At 36.1% G+C, this 18657-nt stretch overlaps 1 protein-coding gene across 1 annotated transcript; it reads left to right on the top strand.

Moving 5' to 3' along the window:
* Positions 1-7663: 7663 nt before the first annotated feature.
* On the top strand, positions 7664-18554 carry cyp1a (cytochrome P450, family 1, subfamily A). Its single transcript, NM_131879.2, has 7 exons — positions 7664-7734; positions 11082-11936; positions 13832-13958; positions 15124-15213; positions 15391-15514; positions 15610-15696; positions 17301-18554. The coding sequence occupies exons 2-7, from the start codon at positions 11097-11099 to the stop codon at positions 17590-17592; spliced, it is 1560 nt and encodes a 519-aa protein (NP_571954.1). The 5' UTR covers positions 7664-7734; positions 11082-11096; the 3' UTR covers positions 17593-18554.
* The last annotated feature ends 103 nt before the right edge of the window (positions 18555-18657 follow it).

Raw genomic sequence — 18657 nt, 5'->3', positions numbered from 1 at the left:
AAAGAAAGAAAGGATGGATGGATGGATGGATGGATGGATGGATGGATGGATGGATGGATGGATGGATGGATGGATGGATGGATGGACAGTTTAACAATAAACCGCACCTGACTGTCTGGACTGTCCCTCAGCGGCTTCCATCATTGATGAGGAGTGTGTGTGTGTGTGTGTGTGTGTGTGTGTGTGTGTGTGTGTGTGTGTGTGTGTGTGTGTGTGTGTGTGTGTGTGTGTGTGTGTGTGTGTGTGTGTGTGTGTGTGTGTGTGTGTGTGTGTGTGTGTGTCATTCAGAAGCGTTCTAACTCCTGGTTCACACGCGAGCAGGCGGATTACCGTCAGCCGTCAGAGGCGGATTAGAGCCGCGTGGTGTCGAGCTGAAGATCCGCTTCATTCCCGCGCAGAACCCGAGAAACAGAGTTAAAGAGCCGCGGCGCCTCGCGTGACTCACCGGGCAGAGTCTGGACTGTCCCGCAGACTGAGCTCTCACGCGAACACAGAGACCCGCTCACCTGCACACACACACACACACACACACAAATAGGCCTACTTTAGTCATTTATTTGTGTTTGATCCTTACTATTCTAAAGAACTTGAATCAATCTGTGGTGGTGATGGTAACACTTCACCAACTACAACAGTGGTTCTCATTTCCAGTCTTCGAAAGATATGAAGAGTTCAAAAGTGCCGTGTGACTTTCCATGAAAAATTGCATTTTTCTCAGACTCCTATGTTGAGTTATTTCAGTTTAAAGAGCTTTAATAGAGTGTATTCTTTGTCATAAATATAAAATTACTAAACCTACACACAGGAGCCTGATAAAAATGACCATTTATGAAGGAAATTTCAAACGCTTTTAGAGGTTTTTGCATTTGAACTCTTCATAAATACTCATATGAGATATATACTGTGTACTCACCGGCCACTTTATTAGGTACACCAGTCTAGCTGCTCGTTAACGCAAATAATCAGCCAATCACATGGCATGCAATCAATGCATACATCAATGCATTTAGGCATGTAGACATGGTCAACTGAGCATCAGAATGGGGAAGAAAGGGGATTTAAGTGACTTTGAACGTGGCATGGTTGTTGCTGCCAGACGGGCTGCTCTGAGTATTTCAGAAACTGCTGATCTACTGGGATTTTCACGCACAACCATCTCTAGGGTTTACAGAGAATGCTCCGACAAAGAGGAAATATCCAGTGAGCGGCAGTTCTGTGGGCGCAAATGCCTTGTTGATGATGCCAGAGGTCAGAGGAGATGGTGGTGGTGTAATGGTGTGGGGGAGATTTTCTTTGGCTCCATTAGTACCAATTGAGCATCAACGCCACAGCCTACCTGAGTATTGCTGCTGACCATGTCCATCCCTTTATGAGCACAGTGTCTCCATCTTCTGATGGCTACTTCCAGCAGGATAACGCAGCATGTCATAAAGCTCAATCATCTCAGACTGGTTTCTTGAACATGACGATGAGTTCACTGTACTCAAATGGCCTCCACAGTCACCAGAGCTCAATCTAATAGAGCAGCTTTGGGATGTGGTGGAACGGGAGATTGGCATCATGGATGTGCAGCCGACAAATCTGCAGCAACTGTGTGATGCTATCATGTCAATATGGAGCAAAATCTCTGAGGAATATTCCCAGTAGCTTGCTGAATCTATGACACCAAGGATTAAGGCAGTTCTGAAGGCAAAAGGGGTCCAGTAAGGTGTACCTAATAAAGTGGCCATTGAGTGTGAGTATTTTTTTTTACTTAGCTTTTTACTTTGGCATTCACAAAAGCTCTTTCATAATATAAAGAACCTTAAAAATAAGTAAATATATTTAAGCTTTAAATAAGTTACAAATATTGAAATAAATAAATAAATAAGGTAAAAATATATAGTATAGTATATTGTATATAAATATTCTCTACATTTCTTTCACACTGCTCAGGCATTGTGACGTGACAGTTTGGTTTTTTAATAACATATAATATTAGAATGATAGATGAGCTTTACAGATTGTGGATTACTGTACATAATGTTAATTATTAAAGTAGGCTACAATGGAAGATAAGTGAAAGCAGTTTGTTCAGGCCACTAAACCCTTCTGACAATTTGCGTGCGACGGAGACTTCCTTTCATCTCACTTGAGAACTTCAAAGCAACGACAAGATCTTTAATTACGTGTGCAATTGGCATCTGTAATTAGGAGAGCTGTTAAGGCGGCGCTGACCTGGGATCTGTTCCTTATCTTTGATCACCTGGAGACAGCCTGGACTCCCATTATGAGGAGTCAAAGGCCAGAACGACTCATCCCACATACAGCACACTTCAAAATGCTGGCTTCTGGGTCAAATATGAACTAACTCAACAGCTGGGTTTTAATAAATGTCATTTAAATTTAACTTAAAAAAATTAACCCAACATTGGGTTGTTCACATTTGAACCAACACTGGGTTAACATAATCCAGCATTTGTATAGTGGTGTTTTTGATCCATACTAAAGAGTTTGAATTAATCTGATGTGCTGATTCTGTAGTTGCTATTGTAACACAAGAATATTAACAAATGACCCAATACTGTAGTTTCCTACAACATGTACTTCACTAAACAAATGTAAGTCAAGTGTTGGATAAAAATATGGACAAAACCAACCACTGGGTTAAATGTGTTTATTCAATTTATTGGATCAAATGTAACCAGCCTGATCTCGCGAGGTATTTTACGTTTTGTCAGTTTAGTGGCTAACTCGTACGAAGTTGAGTCGTACGAAAATGTACGTTTTAAAAAGGAGGTGATTAAGGTTTGACCCCCCCTAATTGACGTCAAAACAAGATGTGTGGGGGTCCCTTTTAATCTAAGAAAAAGTTCACTCTGATCTGTATTTTAAATAATAATGTTATTAATTAAAATGTTAATAATTAATAAAGGGCGAGGCAGTGGCGCAATAGGTAGAGCTGTCGCCTCACAGCAAGAAGGTCGCTGGGTCGCTGGTTCGAGCCTCAGCTCAGTTGGGATTTCTGTGTGGAGTTTGCATGTTCTCCCTGCGTTCGCGTGGGTTTCCTCTGGGTGCTCCGGTTTCCCCCACAGTCCAAACACATGGTACAGGTGAATTGGGTAGGCTAAATTGTCCGTAGTGCGTGTGTGCGTGTGTGTGTGTGTGTGTGTGTGTGTGTGTGAATGTGTGTGTGGATGTTTCCCAGAGATGAGTTGCAGCTGGAAGGGCATCTGCTGCGTAAAAACTTGCTGGATAAGTTGGTGGTTCATTCCACTGTGGCGACCCCGAATTAATAAAGGGACTAAGCCGACAAGAAAATGAAAGAATAATTAATAATTGAAAATAATAGATGTCCATTTGACCCCCGCCAAATTAGATGCATAGATTGTGTAGTTTAACCTAAGGTAAGCCTAATCAAGCCAGAATACACTGAAATCTTAAATTGTTCAAAGTGTATGTGTGTGAATGAGTGTGTATGGGTGTTTCCCAGTGATGGGTTGCAGCTGCAAGGGCATCCGCTGTGTAAAACACATGCTGGATAAGTTGGCGGTTCATTCCACTGTGGCAACGCCTGATGAATAAAAGGACTAAACCGAAAAAGAATATGAATGAATGAATTAAAATATATCTATTTGACCACCCCTCTAACGGTTCATACCATTGTGAATGCATAATCTGTCTATGCAACAAAAAAAAAGTCAGTCAGTCCGAAACTGGCAGATTTAGAGCACCGTACGAGTTCACAAAAATAGCTGTTTGTTTCTACATAGACTAAAAGTAATGTCAAATTAGATGCATAGATTGTATAGTTTGACCCAAGGTAAGCCTAATCAAGCCAGAATACACTAATTAGCCTATCCCTATCTCAGAAAACACTGAAAACTTAAACACATTTCATTAATAAATTAGATGTCATTAAATTAAATACATAAATTTGATCCACTGAAGCATGTATTACACAAGGGGCATCACGGTGGCGCAGTGGGTAGCACATTCGCCTCACAGCAAGAAGGTCGCTGGTTCGATCCTTGGCTGGGTCAGTTGGTGTTTCTGTGTGGAGTTTGCATGTTCTCATGTTGGCGTGGGTTTCCTCCAGGTGCTTCGGTTTTCTCCACACGTCTAAAAACATGTGGTATAGGAGAATTATGTAAGCTACAGTAAATTGTCTGTAGTGTATGCGTGTGAATGAGTGTGTATGGGTGTTTCCCAGTGATGGGTTGCAGCTGGAAGGGCATCCGCTGTGTAAAACACATGCTGGATAAGTTGGTGGTTCGTTCCGCTGTGGCGACCCCTGATGAATAATGGGACCAAATTATTAAAATAATAGATATCGATTTGACCACCCCTCTAACGGTTCATACCATTGTGAATGCATAATCTGTCTATACAACAAAAAAAGTCAGTCAACAGTCTGAAACTGGCAGATTTAGAGCACCGTAAGAGTTCACAAAAAATAGCTGTTTGTTTCTACATAGACTAAAAGTAAACTAAAAGTAAATTAGATGCATGGAGTGTATAGTTTGAGCTAAGGTAAGCCTATGTAAGTCAGAATACACTAATTTGCCTATCCCTATCTCTCAGAAAACACTGAAAACTTAAACACATTTCATTAATAAATTAGATGTCATTTAATTAAATACATAACTTTGATTAACTGAAGCATGTATTACACAATTCTCATGGGGAAAATTTTAAATATATGTATATATTTGTAATATTTATTTGTACAATTTATTTATAATTTCATGTTAGTAATTATTTGTTGTGAATGATAACAACTTGTTTGTAAAGTTTTTTTTTTCCTTAACAACAAAACTATAGCTGTAGGGTTAATCAGGCTGAGTGTTAGGACAGGGTTTGTACATTTGTAAAGTGTTTTAATGAAGCAAAAAAATCTGAAAACCAAATAATGACATACTCCTTTACAAAACAACTCACAGAAATCAACCATCGGGCCATTTTAGTCATGTTTGGGATGAAATACTTGCATTCACTGTATTTATGTTTTTATTTCAAGGTCAGATAATGTTTCTCTTAGGATGTCCTACATATAAAGCCGAACAGGAGGGTAAATAGAGCAGAACTAGTGAACCTCTTCTCCTCCTCCAGCTCACGCAACGTGGCCAATCTTTAACCCGCGCTACAGGTGCGCGCACGCGATGCTGTTTGATCAGTTTATCGTAGCGTGTTTCACACAGCGATAACAGTCTGAGGTCGCAGGAACTCTTCCCATAAACCCACCGCAGAACAAACACTCCGGCTTTAACACTCCTCGTGCTTTTGTGCATGAACCGCTGACATGCACGCTCTCCGACGGCCACGCGCGTCTACCCCATTCTGCCAGCTCTTCCTGTTGACAGTCAATGAGATGCATGAAAAATGTGTGAAGGAATCTGCAGCAGCGGTTCACAAACGCACGCACACACTCTCACACATACACACCTTTGCACGCGATGCTTTACCTGTTGCTTAATGAGTTACGAGCGCGTGCCAGATCAGCAGAGACTCAAACATGCAGGCAATTATCGGATGTGTTGCAACAAACAATTTATTTAGTTCACATAATTGCCTAAACCATCACACTGATTTATGACACTTTAGCTTAGACAGCTTTAAAAGATAAATAAACATCTCGAGCATGCTGTTTAACTTTTCATGATTTATATATTCTGATTTTATTGGGCTTATTTATTTCTCGCATAATAATTATGCGCATTGAGTTTGCTGTATAGTGCTCTCTGTGTGTGTTTTTAAGAGTTGTGATGAAATGTGGGATTGATTTCTCAGTTAATGCACGTCGCTTTTGTCTACAAACTGTTCTGTAAAATATTAACATTATTACATAACATCAAAAACACCGATAAGCCCAGTTCTGCCTAATTATAAAGGCTAATTAAGCGTCTCATTTATTAATTTATTTCATTTATTTATGTTTTAAATATATATTTGTTTACATATTGCAAATTTAGTTGGAAATGCATGTTAAAAATATTAGTGCTGTATAATTATTACCCAATCAAAAATGTTGCATTTGTGTTAAATATTGACATATATATGATCACATTACATAAATATTGACATATATATTATTACAATACATAAATATTGACATATATATAATAACGTTACATAAATATTGACATATATGATTACGTTACATAAATATTGACATATATATAATTACGTTACATAAATATTGATATATATATAATTACATTACATAAATATTAGCATATATATATATATAATTACATAAATATTGACATATATATTTAATTACAATACATAAATATTGACATATATATAATTACATTACATAAATATTGACATATATGATTACATTACATAAATATTGACATATATAATTACGTTACATAAATGTTGAGATATATATACAATTACAATACATAAATATTGGCATATATATAATTACGATAAATAAATATTGACATATATATATATAATTACAATACATAAATATTGACATATATGATTACGTTACATAAATATTGACACATATATAATTACATTACATAAATATTGATAAATATATAATTACAATACATAAATATTGGCATATATAATTACGTTACATAAATATTGACATATATATATAATTACGTTTCATAAATATTGACATATATATATAATAACGATACATGAATATTGACATATATATGATTACAATACATAAATATTGGCATAATTAAAATGACATTACATAAATATTGATATATACATGACTATATTACAAAAATATTGACATATATATATATATATATATACACACACACACACATATATATACAATTACGTTGAATCAATATTGACATATATATGAATAAATTACAAAAATATTGACATATATATAATAACGTTACATAAATATTGACATATATTTGATTTTATTAAATAAATATTGGCATATATATAATTACATTACATAAATATTGACATATATATGATTACATTGCATAAATATTGACATATATATATATATATATATATATATATATATATATATATATATATATATATATATATATATATATATATATATTTACTTACTTTACATAAATATTGACATATTTGACTTAGTCCCTTTAATCAGGGGTCGCTACTGCGGAATGAACCGCCAACTTATCCAGCATAGTTTTTACGCAGCAGATGCCCTTCCAGCTGCAACCCAACACTGGGAAACACACATACCCTCTCATTCACACGCACACTCATACACTACGGCCAATTTAGTTCATCAGTTCCCCTATAGTGCATGTGTTTGGACTGTGGGGAAAACCGGAGCACCCGGAGGAAACCCACGCCATGCAAACTTCACACAGAAATGCCAGCTGACCCAGCTCGAACCAGCGATCGTGCTACTCACTGCACTTTATAAATATATATTTTTCATTCATAACTTTTATATACATTTTACATAGTCTTTTGTACCATGTATGTGTGCGTGTGTTACATACATCAATCTCCTTCCCACAGTTTAGATATGTGTGAGGTGAGTGTGTGTAATTACTCAGGGAGTTTACTCAGTGCAATCGATCAGCCTGTAATAAAATCTCAGCCCTTCTCAGCATCAAAGCCTCCTGCGCTCGGTGACGTCACGCGGAGGACAGCCAATCACGGCGAGCTCTGCGCTATAAAAGATTTACCGCTGGAATAGTGCAGCACTCCTCTGGAGCTAATTGGCACTGGATAGAAACAGCTGAGAACTGGAAAGTATCCACTCGATCGCTCCGGGTGAGTCTGATGTCAATGGTTTTGTCTTATATTGAATATGTGATCATTGTGCAGGTGCTTTATGCAACTTTTAAACGTCAAAACATTAACTTTCTTTACTTTTTCTACATGTTTTGCACAATATTGTACAGCTTAAATGGTGTGCATGTCACTTTTATAATAATTTTAGAGTTGAAAAAAAATGTATGTATAATATATATACTATAATTATATTATATATTATATTTTAATATCACTATATTCCATTATAATGACATTTTTTGATTGCAAAGCATTTAATCATGCACAATTTTGCTCTTCATCATCAGTTTCAGTGCACATAAAGCCTATTTCCAGCTTGTATATGAAGTAATATGGAGTATAGCGTGTGTGTATATGTGTGTAAATAGGTTTTTCTAACTTTAGAATTATTATTTATCATTGTTATTAATATAATTATTATTATTATTGGTTTGATGATGATTGTTAATTATTTATTGCTTTGAATACTCCATATGGTCATTTAAACCCTTTATTGTTTCCCCACTTTTTTATTTGAAATCATACTTGAAAATGCTATAAGATTTATGCATATGGTTGATGTTCAGACAAAATAAAAATAATAATGTAAAAAAAAAAATATATATATATATATATATATATATATATATTTATATATATATATATATATATATATATATATATATATATATATATATATATATATATATGTAGGTTGTAGGTTTTTATGTTGCTGCACAGTATGCATGTGTGAGTATATCTTGCCTAATACAGGTGTGTGTGCATGTGCGTGTGTGTCTCAGATATGTGCTCTGACCTTGAGACAAATCACTCCATGTGTAGTTTATCATTAATGAATTTTGCAATTCAAATAACCAACCAATGCGCACTGGTTAAGCTGCACACTTATAGCATTTAGTTGCATAAAAACTCATGCATGTGCAGCATTAATGACAGACAGGTTGCGGAAACACACACCTTTCTCAGTATCGTTCATCTAAGAAGTGTTACTGTTAGACTTCTGCTGGCATCAAATTTACTTGTTGCAATTTATTGCTGAAGCTTGTAACTTGATATATGGTATTATCACAATAGACTGCAAAATAAACTACTTTAACAGGTATAGCAACAATAAAACTTGTATTGATTTATCATTCAGGATAAACACATTTTTCAACTAAAATAAATTCTGAAAAAAATTATAAAGTACAACAGGTAACACTTTACATTAAAGATGAGTTAACACTAATTAATGTATTAAAATCTACAGTGATAAAATGACATATTATGGTTGTGTTAAAGAAATATAAATAAATATTTTAAAATATCTTCTGTAAAAACAACCGCCCTGGATGTTCTTGATCCCACTTAATACACTGCTTCCAGCCACAAAACATAGAAATTAGACACAAACATTGTTCTGAACCGTAATAGTTTATTAAATCATTAAATAAATGCAAAGCTGACAAAGACTTAAACAGCTGATGGAGTATACACTAACCTGCACATTATTCAGACACTAGATGGCGCTATTAACAGTCAAAAACACAAAGCTGACAGAGACTAAAACAGCTGATGGAGTATACACTAACCTGCACATTATTCAGACACTAGATGGCGCTTAAAACAGTCAAAAACACAACAGGCACTAAAACAGCTGATGGAGTATACACTAACCTGCACATTATTCAGACACTAGATGGAGACAAACAGTTAAAAACACAACAGAAACTAAAACAGCTGATGGAGTATACACTAACCTGCACATTATTCAGACACTAGATGGCGCTTAAAACAGTCAAAAACACAAAAGAAACTAAACAGCTGATGGAGTATACATTAACCTGCCATTATCCAGACACTAGATGGAGACAAACAGTCAAAAACACAACAGAAACTAAAACAGCTGATGGAGTATACACTAACCTGCACATTATTCGGACACTAGATGGCGCTTAAAACAGTCAAAAACACAACAGAAACTAAACAGCTGATGGAGTATACACTAACCTGCACATTATTCAGACACTAGATGGCGCCAAACAGTCAAAAACACAACAGACACTAAAACAGCTGATGGAGTATACACTAACCTGCACATTATTCGGACACTAGATGGCACTAAAACAGCCAAAAACCAAAACAGCTGATGGAGTATACACTAACCTGTGCATTATTCAGACACTAGATGGCACTAAAAACAGTCAAAAACACAAAGCTGACAGACACTAAAACAGCTGATGGAGTATACACTAACCTGCACATTATTCGGACACTAGATGGCGCCAAACAGTCAAAAACACAACAGAAACTAAAACAGCTGATGGAGTATACACTAACCTGCACATTATTCGGACACTAGATGGCGCTTAAAACAGTCAAAAACACAACAGAAACTAAACAGCTGATGGAGTATACACTAACCTGCACATTATTCAGACACTAGATGGCGCCAAACAGTCAAAAACACAACAGACACTAAAACAGCTGATGGAGTATACACTAACCTGCGCATTATTCAGACACTAGATGGCGCCAAACAGTCAAAAACACAACAGACACTAAAACAGCTGATGGAGTATACACTAACCTGCACATTATTCGGACACTAGATGGCGCTTAAAACAGTCAAAAACACAACAGAAACTAAACAGCTGATGGAGTATACACTAACCTGCACATTATTCAGACACTAGATGGCGCCAAACAGTCAAAAACACAACAGACACTAAAACAGCTGATGGAGTATACACTAACCTGCACATTATTCAGACACTAGATGGTGCTAAAAATAGTCTAAAACACAACAGACACTAAAACAGCTGATGGAGTATACACTAACCTGCACATTATTCAGACACTAAATGGTGCTAAAACAGTCAAAAACACAACAGACACTAAAACAGCTGATGGAGTATACACTAACCTGCGCATTATTCAGACACTAGATGGCGCCAAACAGACAAAAGCTGCAGCGTAAATCAGCAGATACATACAAACATCGATGTGTATTCAAATTTTGACATATAACATGAATCTCATCATGAGTAAATCTCAACATGAGTTCCCGGATGAGTCTGTATTATCCTGCAGTTGTTATCTGTAAATAACATACCTTAGTATGTCACAACTGACCAATCAGAATCAAGTATTCTACACAAAACCATGTAATAATTTTTACTAACAACCACCTGGATGTACTTTATTTCGCTTATTACATGGCTACTTACCACAAAGCATAAAAAAAGACTCAAAAATCAATTCAACAGTATATATTTAATAACTGATGGTGATAATTACTGATATTCCCTCTAATACCTCATTTATGTCTGCTTCCTTCTAAACAGGTTATTAAATCAGCAATGGCTCTGACTATTCTTCCAATATTGGGTCCGATTTCTGTGTCTGAGAGTCTCGTGGCCATTATAACAATATGTTTGGTGTATCTGCTCATGCGCCTAAACCGCACGAAAATCCCAGACGGGCTACAGAAGCTTCCCGGCCCGAAGCCTCTGCCGATTATCGGAAATGTCCTGGAAATCGGAAACAACCCACATTTGAGTCTGACGGCCATGAGTAAGTGCTATGGCCCGGTTTTCCAGATCCAGATCGGCATGCGTCCTGTCGTCGTACTCAGTGGGAATGATGTGATCCGACAGGCGCTCCTAAAACAGGGCGAAGAGTTTTCCGGACGTCCAGAATTGTACAGCACCAAGTTCATCAGTGATGGAAAGAGTCTGGCGTTCAGTACGGATCAAGTCGGAGTCTGGAGAGCACGCCGAAAGCTGGCGCTCAATGCCCTGCGAACATTTTCAACAGTGCAGGGAAAGAGTCCCAAATATTCCTGCGCCCTAGAGGAGCACATCAGTAATGAGGGTTTATATTTGGTCCAGAGGCTGCACTCTGTTATGAAAGCCGATGGAAGCTTTGATCCATTCAGACATATCGTAGTATCCGTGGCTAACGTAATCTGCGGGATCTGTTTCGGACGCCGGCATAGTCATGATGATGATGAACTGGTGCGACTGGTTAATATGAGCGATGAGTTCGGGAAGATCGTGGGCAGCGGAAACCCTGCCGATTTCATCCCTTTCCTGCGCATTCTGCCGAGCACGACGATGAAGAAGTTCCTGGATATCAACGAACGCTTCAGTAAATTCATGAAGAGGCTGGTGATGGAGCATTACGATACGTTCGATAAGGTGGGTGGGTTACGTTTGTGGTTGAGCTTATAGGAACATTCATTAATTCATTTTCGGCTTAGTCCCTTTATTAATCGGGGGTCACCACAGCAGAATGAACCACCAACTTATCCAGCACATGCTTTATGAAGCGCATGCCCTTCCAGCCGCAACCCATCACTGGGAAACACCCACACACTCTCATTCACACTCACACACTACGGACAATTTAGCCTACCTAATTCCCCTACACCGCATGTGTTTGGACACACGAACCAAACCCACACGAACGCAGGGAGAACATGCAAACTCCACACAGAAACACCAACTGACCCAGCTGAGGATCGAACCAGCAACCTTCTTGCTGTGATGCGACAGAAGTACCTACTTTTATAATTTTTTTATTTATTCAGGAGCAGTTTTAGCTTAGCTTAGCATAGATCATTGAATCAGATTAGACCATTAGCATCTCTCTCAAAATATTCAAAAGTTAGACTCTTCCATAGTCGTGTATTTATTAGTCACACTGGATCAATAAAAGCGGGCTGCACGGTGGCGTAGTGGGTAGCACATTCACCTCACAGCAAGAAGGTGGCTGGTTCGAGCCTCGGCTGGGTCAGGTGGCGTTTCTGTGTGGATTTTGCATGTTCTCCCTGTGTTTGCGTGGGTTTCCTCCAGGTGCTCCGGTTTCCCCCACTGTCCAAACGCATGTGGTATAGGTGAATTGGGTAGGCGAAATGTGTGTGAATAAGTGTGTATGAATGATTCCCAGTGATGGGTTGCAGTTGGAAGGGCATCCACTGCATAAAACATATGATGAATAGGTTGGTGGTTCATTCCGCTGTGGCGACTCCAGATTAATAGAGGGACAAACCTCTAGCTTAGCTTAGCTTAGCATAGTTCATTGAATCAGATTAGACCATTAGCATCTCTTTCAAAAATGATTATCAAAGAGTTTTGATGATTTTTCTGACTCCTCAAGCTTTGAATAGGAAAATAATCCAAACACCTTTTACAGTTTTTTTTAGCAAGATGCTAATGGTCTAATCCGATTCAATGGTCTATGCTAAGCTAAGTTATAAGTCCTCCGGCCAAACTTGGAGATCGGCTGAATAAATCCAATAATGAAAAACTCAACCGTTAAACTTTAGATCTGGGGTGTCCAAACTCGGTCCTGGAGGGCTGTTGTCCTGCAGATTTTAGCTCCAACTTGCCTCAACACACCTGCAAGGATGTTTCTAGCTTGTTAAACAGTGGAGTGTATCGGTACTTCACCCAAAAATGTAAATTCTGTATATAATTAGTTACTCATCCTCATTTTTAATCCATCACCCTAAAAGCGACAATTTGAATTTATTTTAAAAAATAGTAAATCTGTTGTAACTTAAAAGAGTTGACTTAATTTCTAAGTTAATAGTATTTTAAAAATAACAGTTATGCACACAGTTTTTATTTCTATTGTTTATTAAGATCCCCATTGGCCACAATATTCCTGGGGTCCGACAAATGAAATGACAAGTTTAGATTAATTCATCATTAAAAACAATAACAAAAAAGCTAATTTAAATTAAAATAAAACAATAGAAACTTTAAAAAAACACAGAAAAAGGCTAATTCACACTAAACACAACAATAGACATCAAAACCACAACCAACTAAAGACAAATAAGCATTAAATTACAAAACCAACACAATAAAACACACTGTTTCAATCATTTGAAACTATTTATTTAATTTCAAGGCAACGCATTACTCAAATTTTATTGCATTTATTTTAGTTTGATCTCCACATAGATAAACGATCTTAAAAATAGGTCATTTTAAATAGTGTTTCTCTATCAGGCAAATGTAATGTTGCAAGTTTTTCCAGTGTCGTGTGGCTCTTCGTAGCTCATTGTCTGTTAAATTTTTTTCAGGACAACATCAGAGACATCACCGACTCTCTTATCAACCACTGCGAAGACCGAAAACTGGACGAAAACTCCAACCTGCAAGTGTCCGATGAGAAGATCGTAGGAATCGTCAATGACCTATTCGGAGCCGGTGAGTAGCGAGAAAAACGAGTTCATTCACTAATTAAGATGTCTGAATGGATACTAAAGTGTGGCTGTCATTATTTTTTATTTATTTGTTTATTTATTTATTATTAATTATTATTATTAATTTCCTTTATTTTTTATTTATTAGTAGTAGTAGTAGTAGTAGAAGTAGTAGAAGTAGTAGAAGTAGTAGTAGTAGTATTTTTGTTTGTTTATGCTGTTGATCTCATGGTAATTTCCTTTTTTAATTTGCTTTTCAATGAAGACTAAGTAAATACAGCCTGTTTGACAAGAAACATGAGAAAACTACATATTATTTCCCTAATTCTGGTGTCTGGATGATACTGACGTGTGTGTGACTATTTTAATTTAATTTAATTTAATTTAATTTTATTTTGTTTTGTTTTGTTTTGTTTTGTTTTGTTTTGTTTTGTTTTATTTTATTTTATTTTATTTTATTTTATTTTATTTTATTGCTGGGCAAATATTAATTGTGATTAATCACATCTGAAATTAAAGTTTGTATATAATTTTATTTTTATTTTGTACATTTAAATGCACACATATACAGTACCTGAAAAAGTATTTATTTTTAGATATAAAAAAATATATGTATAATGTATAAAATATGTATGTCATGTAATAATATATAATAATATATGTAATATTTATAAAACATTTCATATCAATTATATATACAGTACATTTAATAACTATGCAAAATTGTTTATGTGTATGTGTGTAAATCAATGACTGTAAAAAATAAATTACAATATTAAATTACAATATTAATATAAAATATTAAATTACAATATTAATATGTAAATTACATATGCATAACATAACTCACACACATATACACACACCGACACACACTTATGTCGAAACAAACTTTTATTTAGGATGTGATCAATCACTAATTATACATTAAACTAATTAAATGAATAATTAAAAATGCCGAGATAATTAGAGAGGAAAAAAATATAATAAAAATAAACAAATTAATAGGGTGAAAATTATATAAATAAGGAAACATTTATAATTATAATAATAAATTATTATACAAATAACTGGGATTGGGGATGGGATGATGGCATATACTTTTAATTAACATTTAATTAATTAACCTTAATTTAATGTTGATTGTGTGTGTGTGTGGTTATTGACAGGTTTCGACACTATCAGTACGGCTCTGTCCTGGGCGGTTGTCTATCTAGTGCACTACCCAGAGGTCCAGGAGCGACTGCAAAGAGAATTGGGTGAGTGTTTTCTGTCTGTACTGTATATGTTTACATCCAAATCCGAATGAGTTTTTATCATGCAATATCTTATGTATATCCATCTTGCCATGAAATAGGCATAAGTTGCTGAGGTGGCAGTAAATAAATAGTAAATAAACAAATGTGAAATCTGACCAGGATTAATCTCTCCTCTAGATGAAAAGATCGGGAAGGATCGCACACCACTGTTATCTGACAGGGCGAACCTGCCGCTTCTGGAGTCCTTCATTCTGGAGATCTTCCGTCATTCATCCTTCCTTCCCTTCACCATTCCTCACTGGTGAGTTGGAGACAGCATCACTGCGTTGAAGAAGAAAAAAAAACTGAGCTGAATCCAACTGTGGTGTTTACCTGAGCTGCGCTTCTCTCTTTCAGCACATCCAAAGACACGTCACTCAATGGCTATTTTATTCCCAAAGACACCTGCGTGTTTGTAAACCAGTGGCAAGTCAACCATGACCCGTAAGTTTCTCGTTATTAATCTGGTCTGATTTACAATGCTTTCTCAACACATTAAAAATACTGTAGTACTTACATACTATAGTCTATAAGTAACCATACCATAGTTTAGTTCTTGAACTGTTGTGGTGATTCTACAGTTGCTATGGTAACACAACAACTTCAGTAATTAATCCATTGTGGCGATTGTACAGTTGCTATGGAAACACAATGACTAGAGTAATTGAGTTGTGGTGATTATACAGTTGCTATGGTAACAACAACTATAGTAATTAATCTGTTGTGGTGATTCTACAGTTGCTATGGAAACACAACAACTATAGTAATTGAGTTGTTGTGGTGATTCTACAGTTGCTATGGTAACACAACAACTATAGTAATTAATCCGTTGTGGTGATTCTACAATTGGTATGGAAACACAATGACTACCGTAATTGAGTTGTTGTGGTGATTCTACAGTTGCTATGGTAACTCAACCACGATTGTAATTGATTGTTGTGGTTATTCTACAGTTGCTATGGTAACACAACAACTATAGTAATTAATCTGCTTTGATGATTCTAAAGTTGCTATGGTGACACAACAACTATAGTATTTAATCCGTTGTGGTGATTCTACAGTTGCTATGGTAACACAACAACTATAGTTAATGATCTGCTTTGATGATTCTATAGTTGCTATGGTAACACAACAACTGTACTATTATAAACAAATGATCCAATACTGTAGTTTTCTACAACTATAGGGTATATTATACTACACTACATCACAGTGTACTAGTAAAAAAGGAGTATGTTACAGTATTTATTATAATTTATCAGGTCACTGTTGTTAAACTACAGTATACTGGAACATTCATTAACAAAGTGTTGTAAAAACTATAATATATATATGATATTTTACACTTTACTACAGTATGGTTCACAAACACTACAGTATTCACCATGGATGAATTGATATTTAATTTGTGACTGATACCATTAGCCGATGACTTTTAAAATTTGGAGGGTGTTATCTGATATATAGGCCAATCAATGTGAATAATAACATTTCTGCTTGATTGCTAAACCAAAAGGCAAACACATACAGAGAACAACTCTGAAATTAATTTATTTAGCAACTATTCATTTCTATGGCCAGCTTTGCTTTCATATAAAGGAAATCTATTGACAAAAAACAACAACAACAAAGCAATAAAGCCATTGAAAAAGTGGCACGCAGCAAGCATGTAAAATGGCTAAACCAGAAGAAATAATACATCTTTAATCAGCTTATTGAACCGATAACAATAATATTAAATATAGCGTATAAGACTGTACATTAATTTAGTTAAGCATTTCATTTGTGATTTAACAGTCTTTTTATTAATATGCAGTTTTGCTTATTCATTGTTTTTATCGTAGTGTGATTTATTATTGTGATCTGATTATGCATAAGATGCAAATATATCCACTTAATTCTGTTATTGGAGCTACAATAATATTACAAATAGCATTTATCAGCTGATATTCATATGGCCACTATCATGAATCCCCAGTATTTACTATAAATTACTGCACATTTATATGTGAGTCAAACCAAGCTGAACCTGTTATTTGTGTTTGCAGAGAACTGTGGAAGGATCCCTCGTCTTTTATTCCCGACCGGTTCCTCACTGCGGACGGTACTGAACTGAATAAGTTGGAAGGCGAGAAGGTGTTGGTTTTCGGTTTGGGAAAGCGCCGCTGCATTGGAGAGTCCATCGGACGCGCTGAAGTCTTCCTGTTCCTGGCCATCCTGCTGCAAAGGTTAAAGTTCACCGGGATGCCAGGAGAAATGCTGGATATGACCCCAGAGTACGGGTTGACCATGAAACACAAGCGGTGTCTTCTTCGGGTCACACCACAGCCTGGGTTCTAGATCCAGAACTCCTCATCATGATCCAAAAATCAAAGATTGAGCTCCTGAAATCCAGGAAAACTGGCCAGCAGGTGGAGATGCTGAATATTAGAGATGTTTGTTCGCAGGTCAAAGCATCCGATGCATTCTGATGCAAGCACACTGCAAAATACATGCTATTATTACTTACTATTAGAGTTTTGGTCTTGCTTCTAGTCCAAATATCTCAAACGTCTTTAATCAAGAAGCATTTTGTTGGCAAGTGAAACATCTTGTCTTGTTTTCAAACATAATGAGTGAAAATTAAATGACGTTTTCCGTAAAACAAGCAAAATAATCTGCTTACTCTGTTTAAAAAACTCTGTTAAACAGCTCTTTGGTAAGGAACTTTAATAATTGGGTAGTTTTGTTGTAAATTGTGCATATATGCATATCAGATGCACGCTTGCATGGCCTTGTCCTTTCAAAACTGGAATGCTGATAATGTATTTGTGCTTTCAAACATACCGCGGTAAAGCACAGATCAGGATGAAGAGTGCCTGTTTTAGCTGCGGTTTAGCTGTCTATCAAAGCAATGCCTTCTGTCTTCATAAGCTTAATGCAGATTCATCTGCCTGACGACATACACTGATGCAGTTTTCTAATTGATGATGATCCCCGAATGTGATCCACATGTAAATACGCAGCGGCTGTTTCAATATGCACATTTTTTTTTACATGTGCCTGATTTTACTTGTGTACAGATTTGTAATATCTACTTTTTGTATTTATCGAAGTGCTTAATCAGATGTTTATTTCCTTGAGATATCGTGTCTGTGACCTGCTGAAACTCTTCGCAGGTGCTCATAATTGTATTATGAAGGAATTCTGAAGTACTACTGCTATAATTAATTCATGCTAACATGGTCTCCAATGGCAGTTTGTTGTTGCATAGCATATTTATGATGTTGGCAAAATAAATAATAAAACTTCTACTGCTGAAAGCCTATGTGTGATCATTTTAGCAGTCATGTTAACTCTGTACAGAACATTATCAGTAGGCTATATGTGTTTAACAATAAGAGTCTTATTATGAAAGCGTATGCT

This window comes from Danio rerio, chromosome 18 (genome assembly GCF_052040795.2).
Source record: "Danio rerio strain M-AB ecotype USA chromosome 18, GRCz13ab, whole genome shotgun sequence".
In the NCBI taxonomy this organism is placed as follows: domain Eukaryota; kingdom Metazoa; phylum Chordata; class Actinopteri; order Cypriniformes; family Danionidae; genus Danio; species Danio rerio.
The sequence above is the reverse complement of the archived record's forward strand: the minus strand, read 5'-3'. Positions and strand labels throughout refer to the sequence as shown.

Coding starts and splice junctions, on each gene's coding strand:
- cyp1a (NM_131879.2), top strand. CDS start 11,097: ATGGCTCTGACTATTCTTCCAATATTGGGTCCGATTTCTGTGTCTGAG. Junction 15,515..15,609: donor CCCTTCACCATTCCTCACTG/GTGAGTTGGAGA, acceptor TCTCTCTTTCAG/CACATCCAAAGACACGTCAC. Junction 15,697..17,300: donor TGGCAAGTCAACCATGACCC/GTAAGTTTCTCG, acceptor TTGTGTTTGCAG/AGAACTGTGGAAGGATCCCT.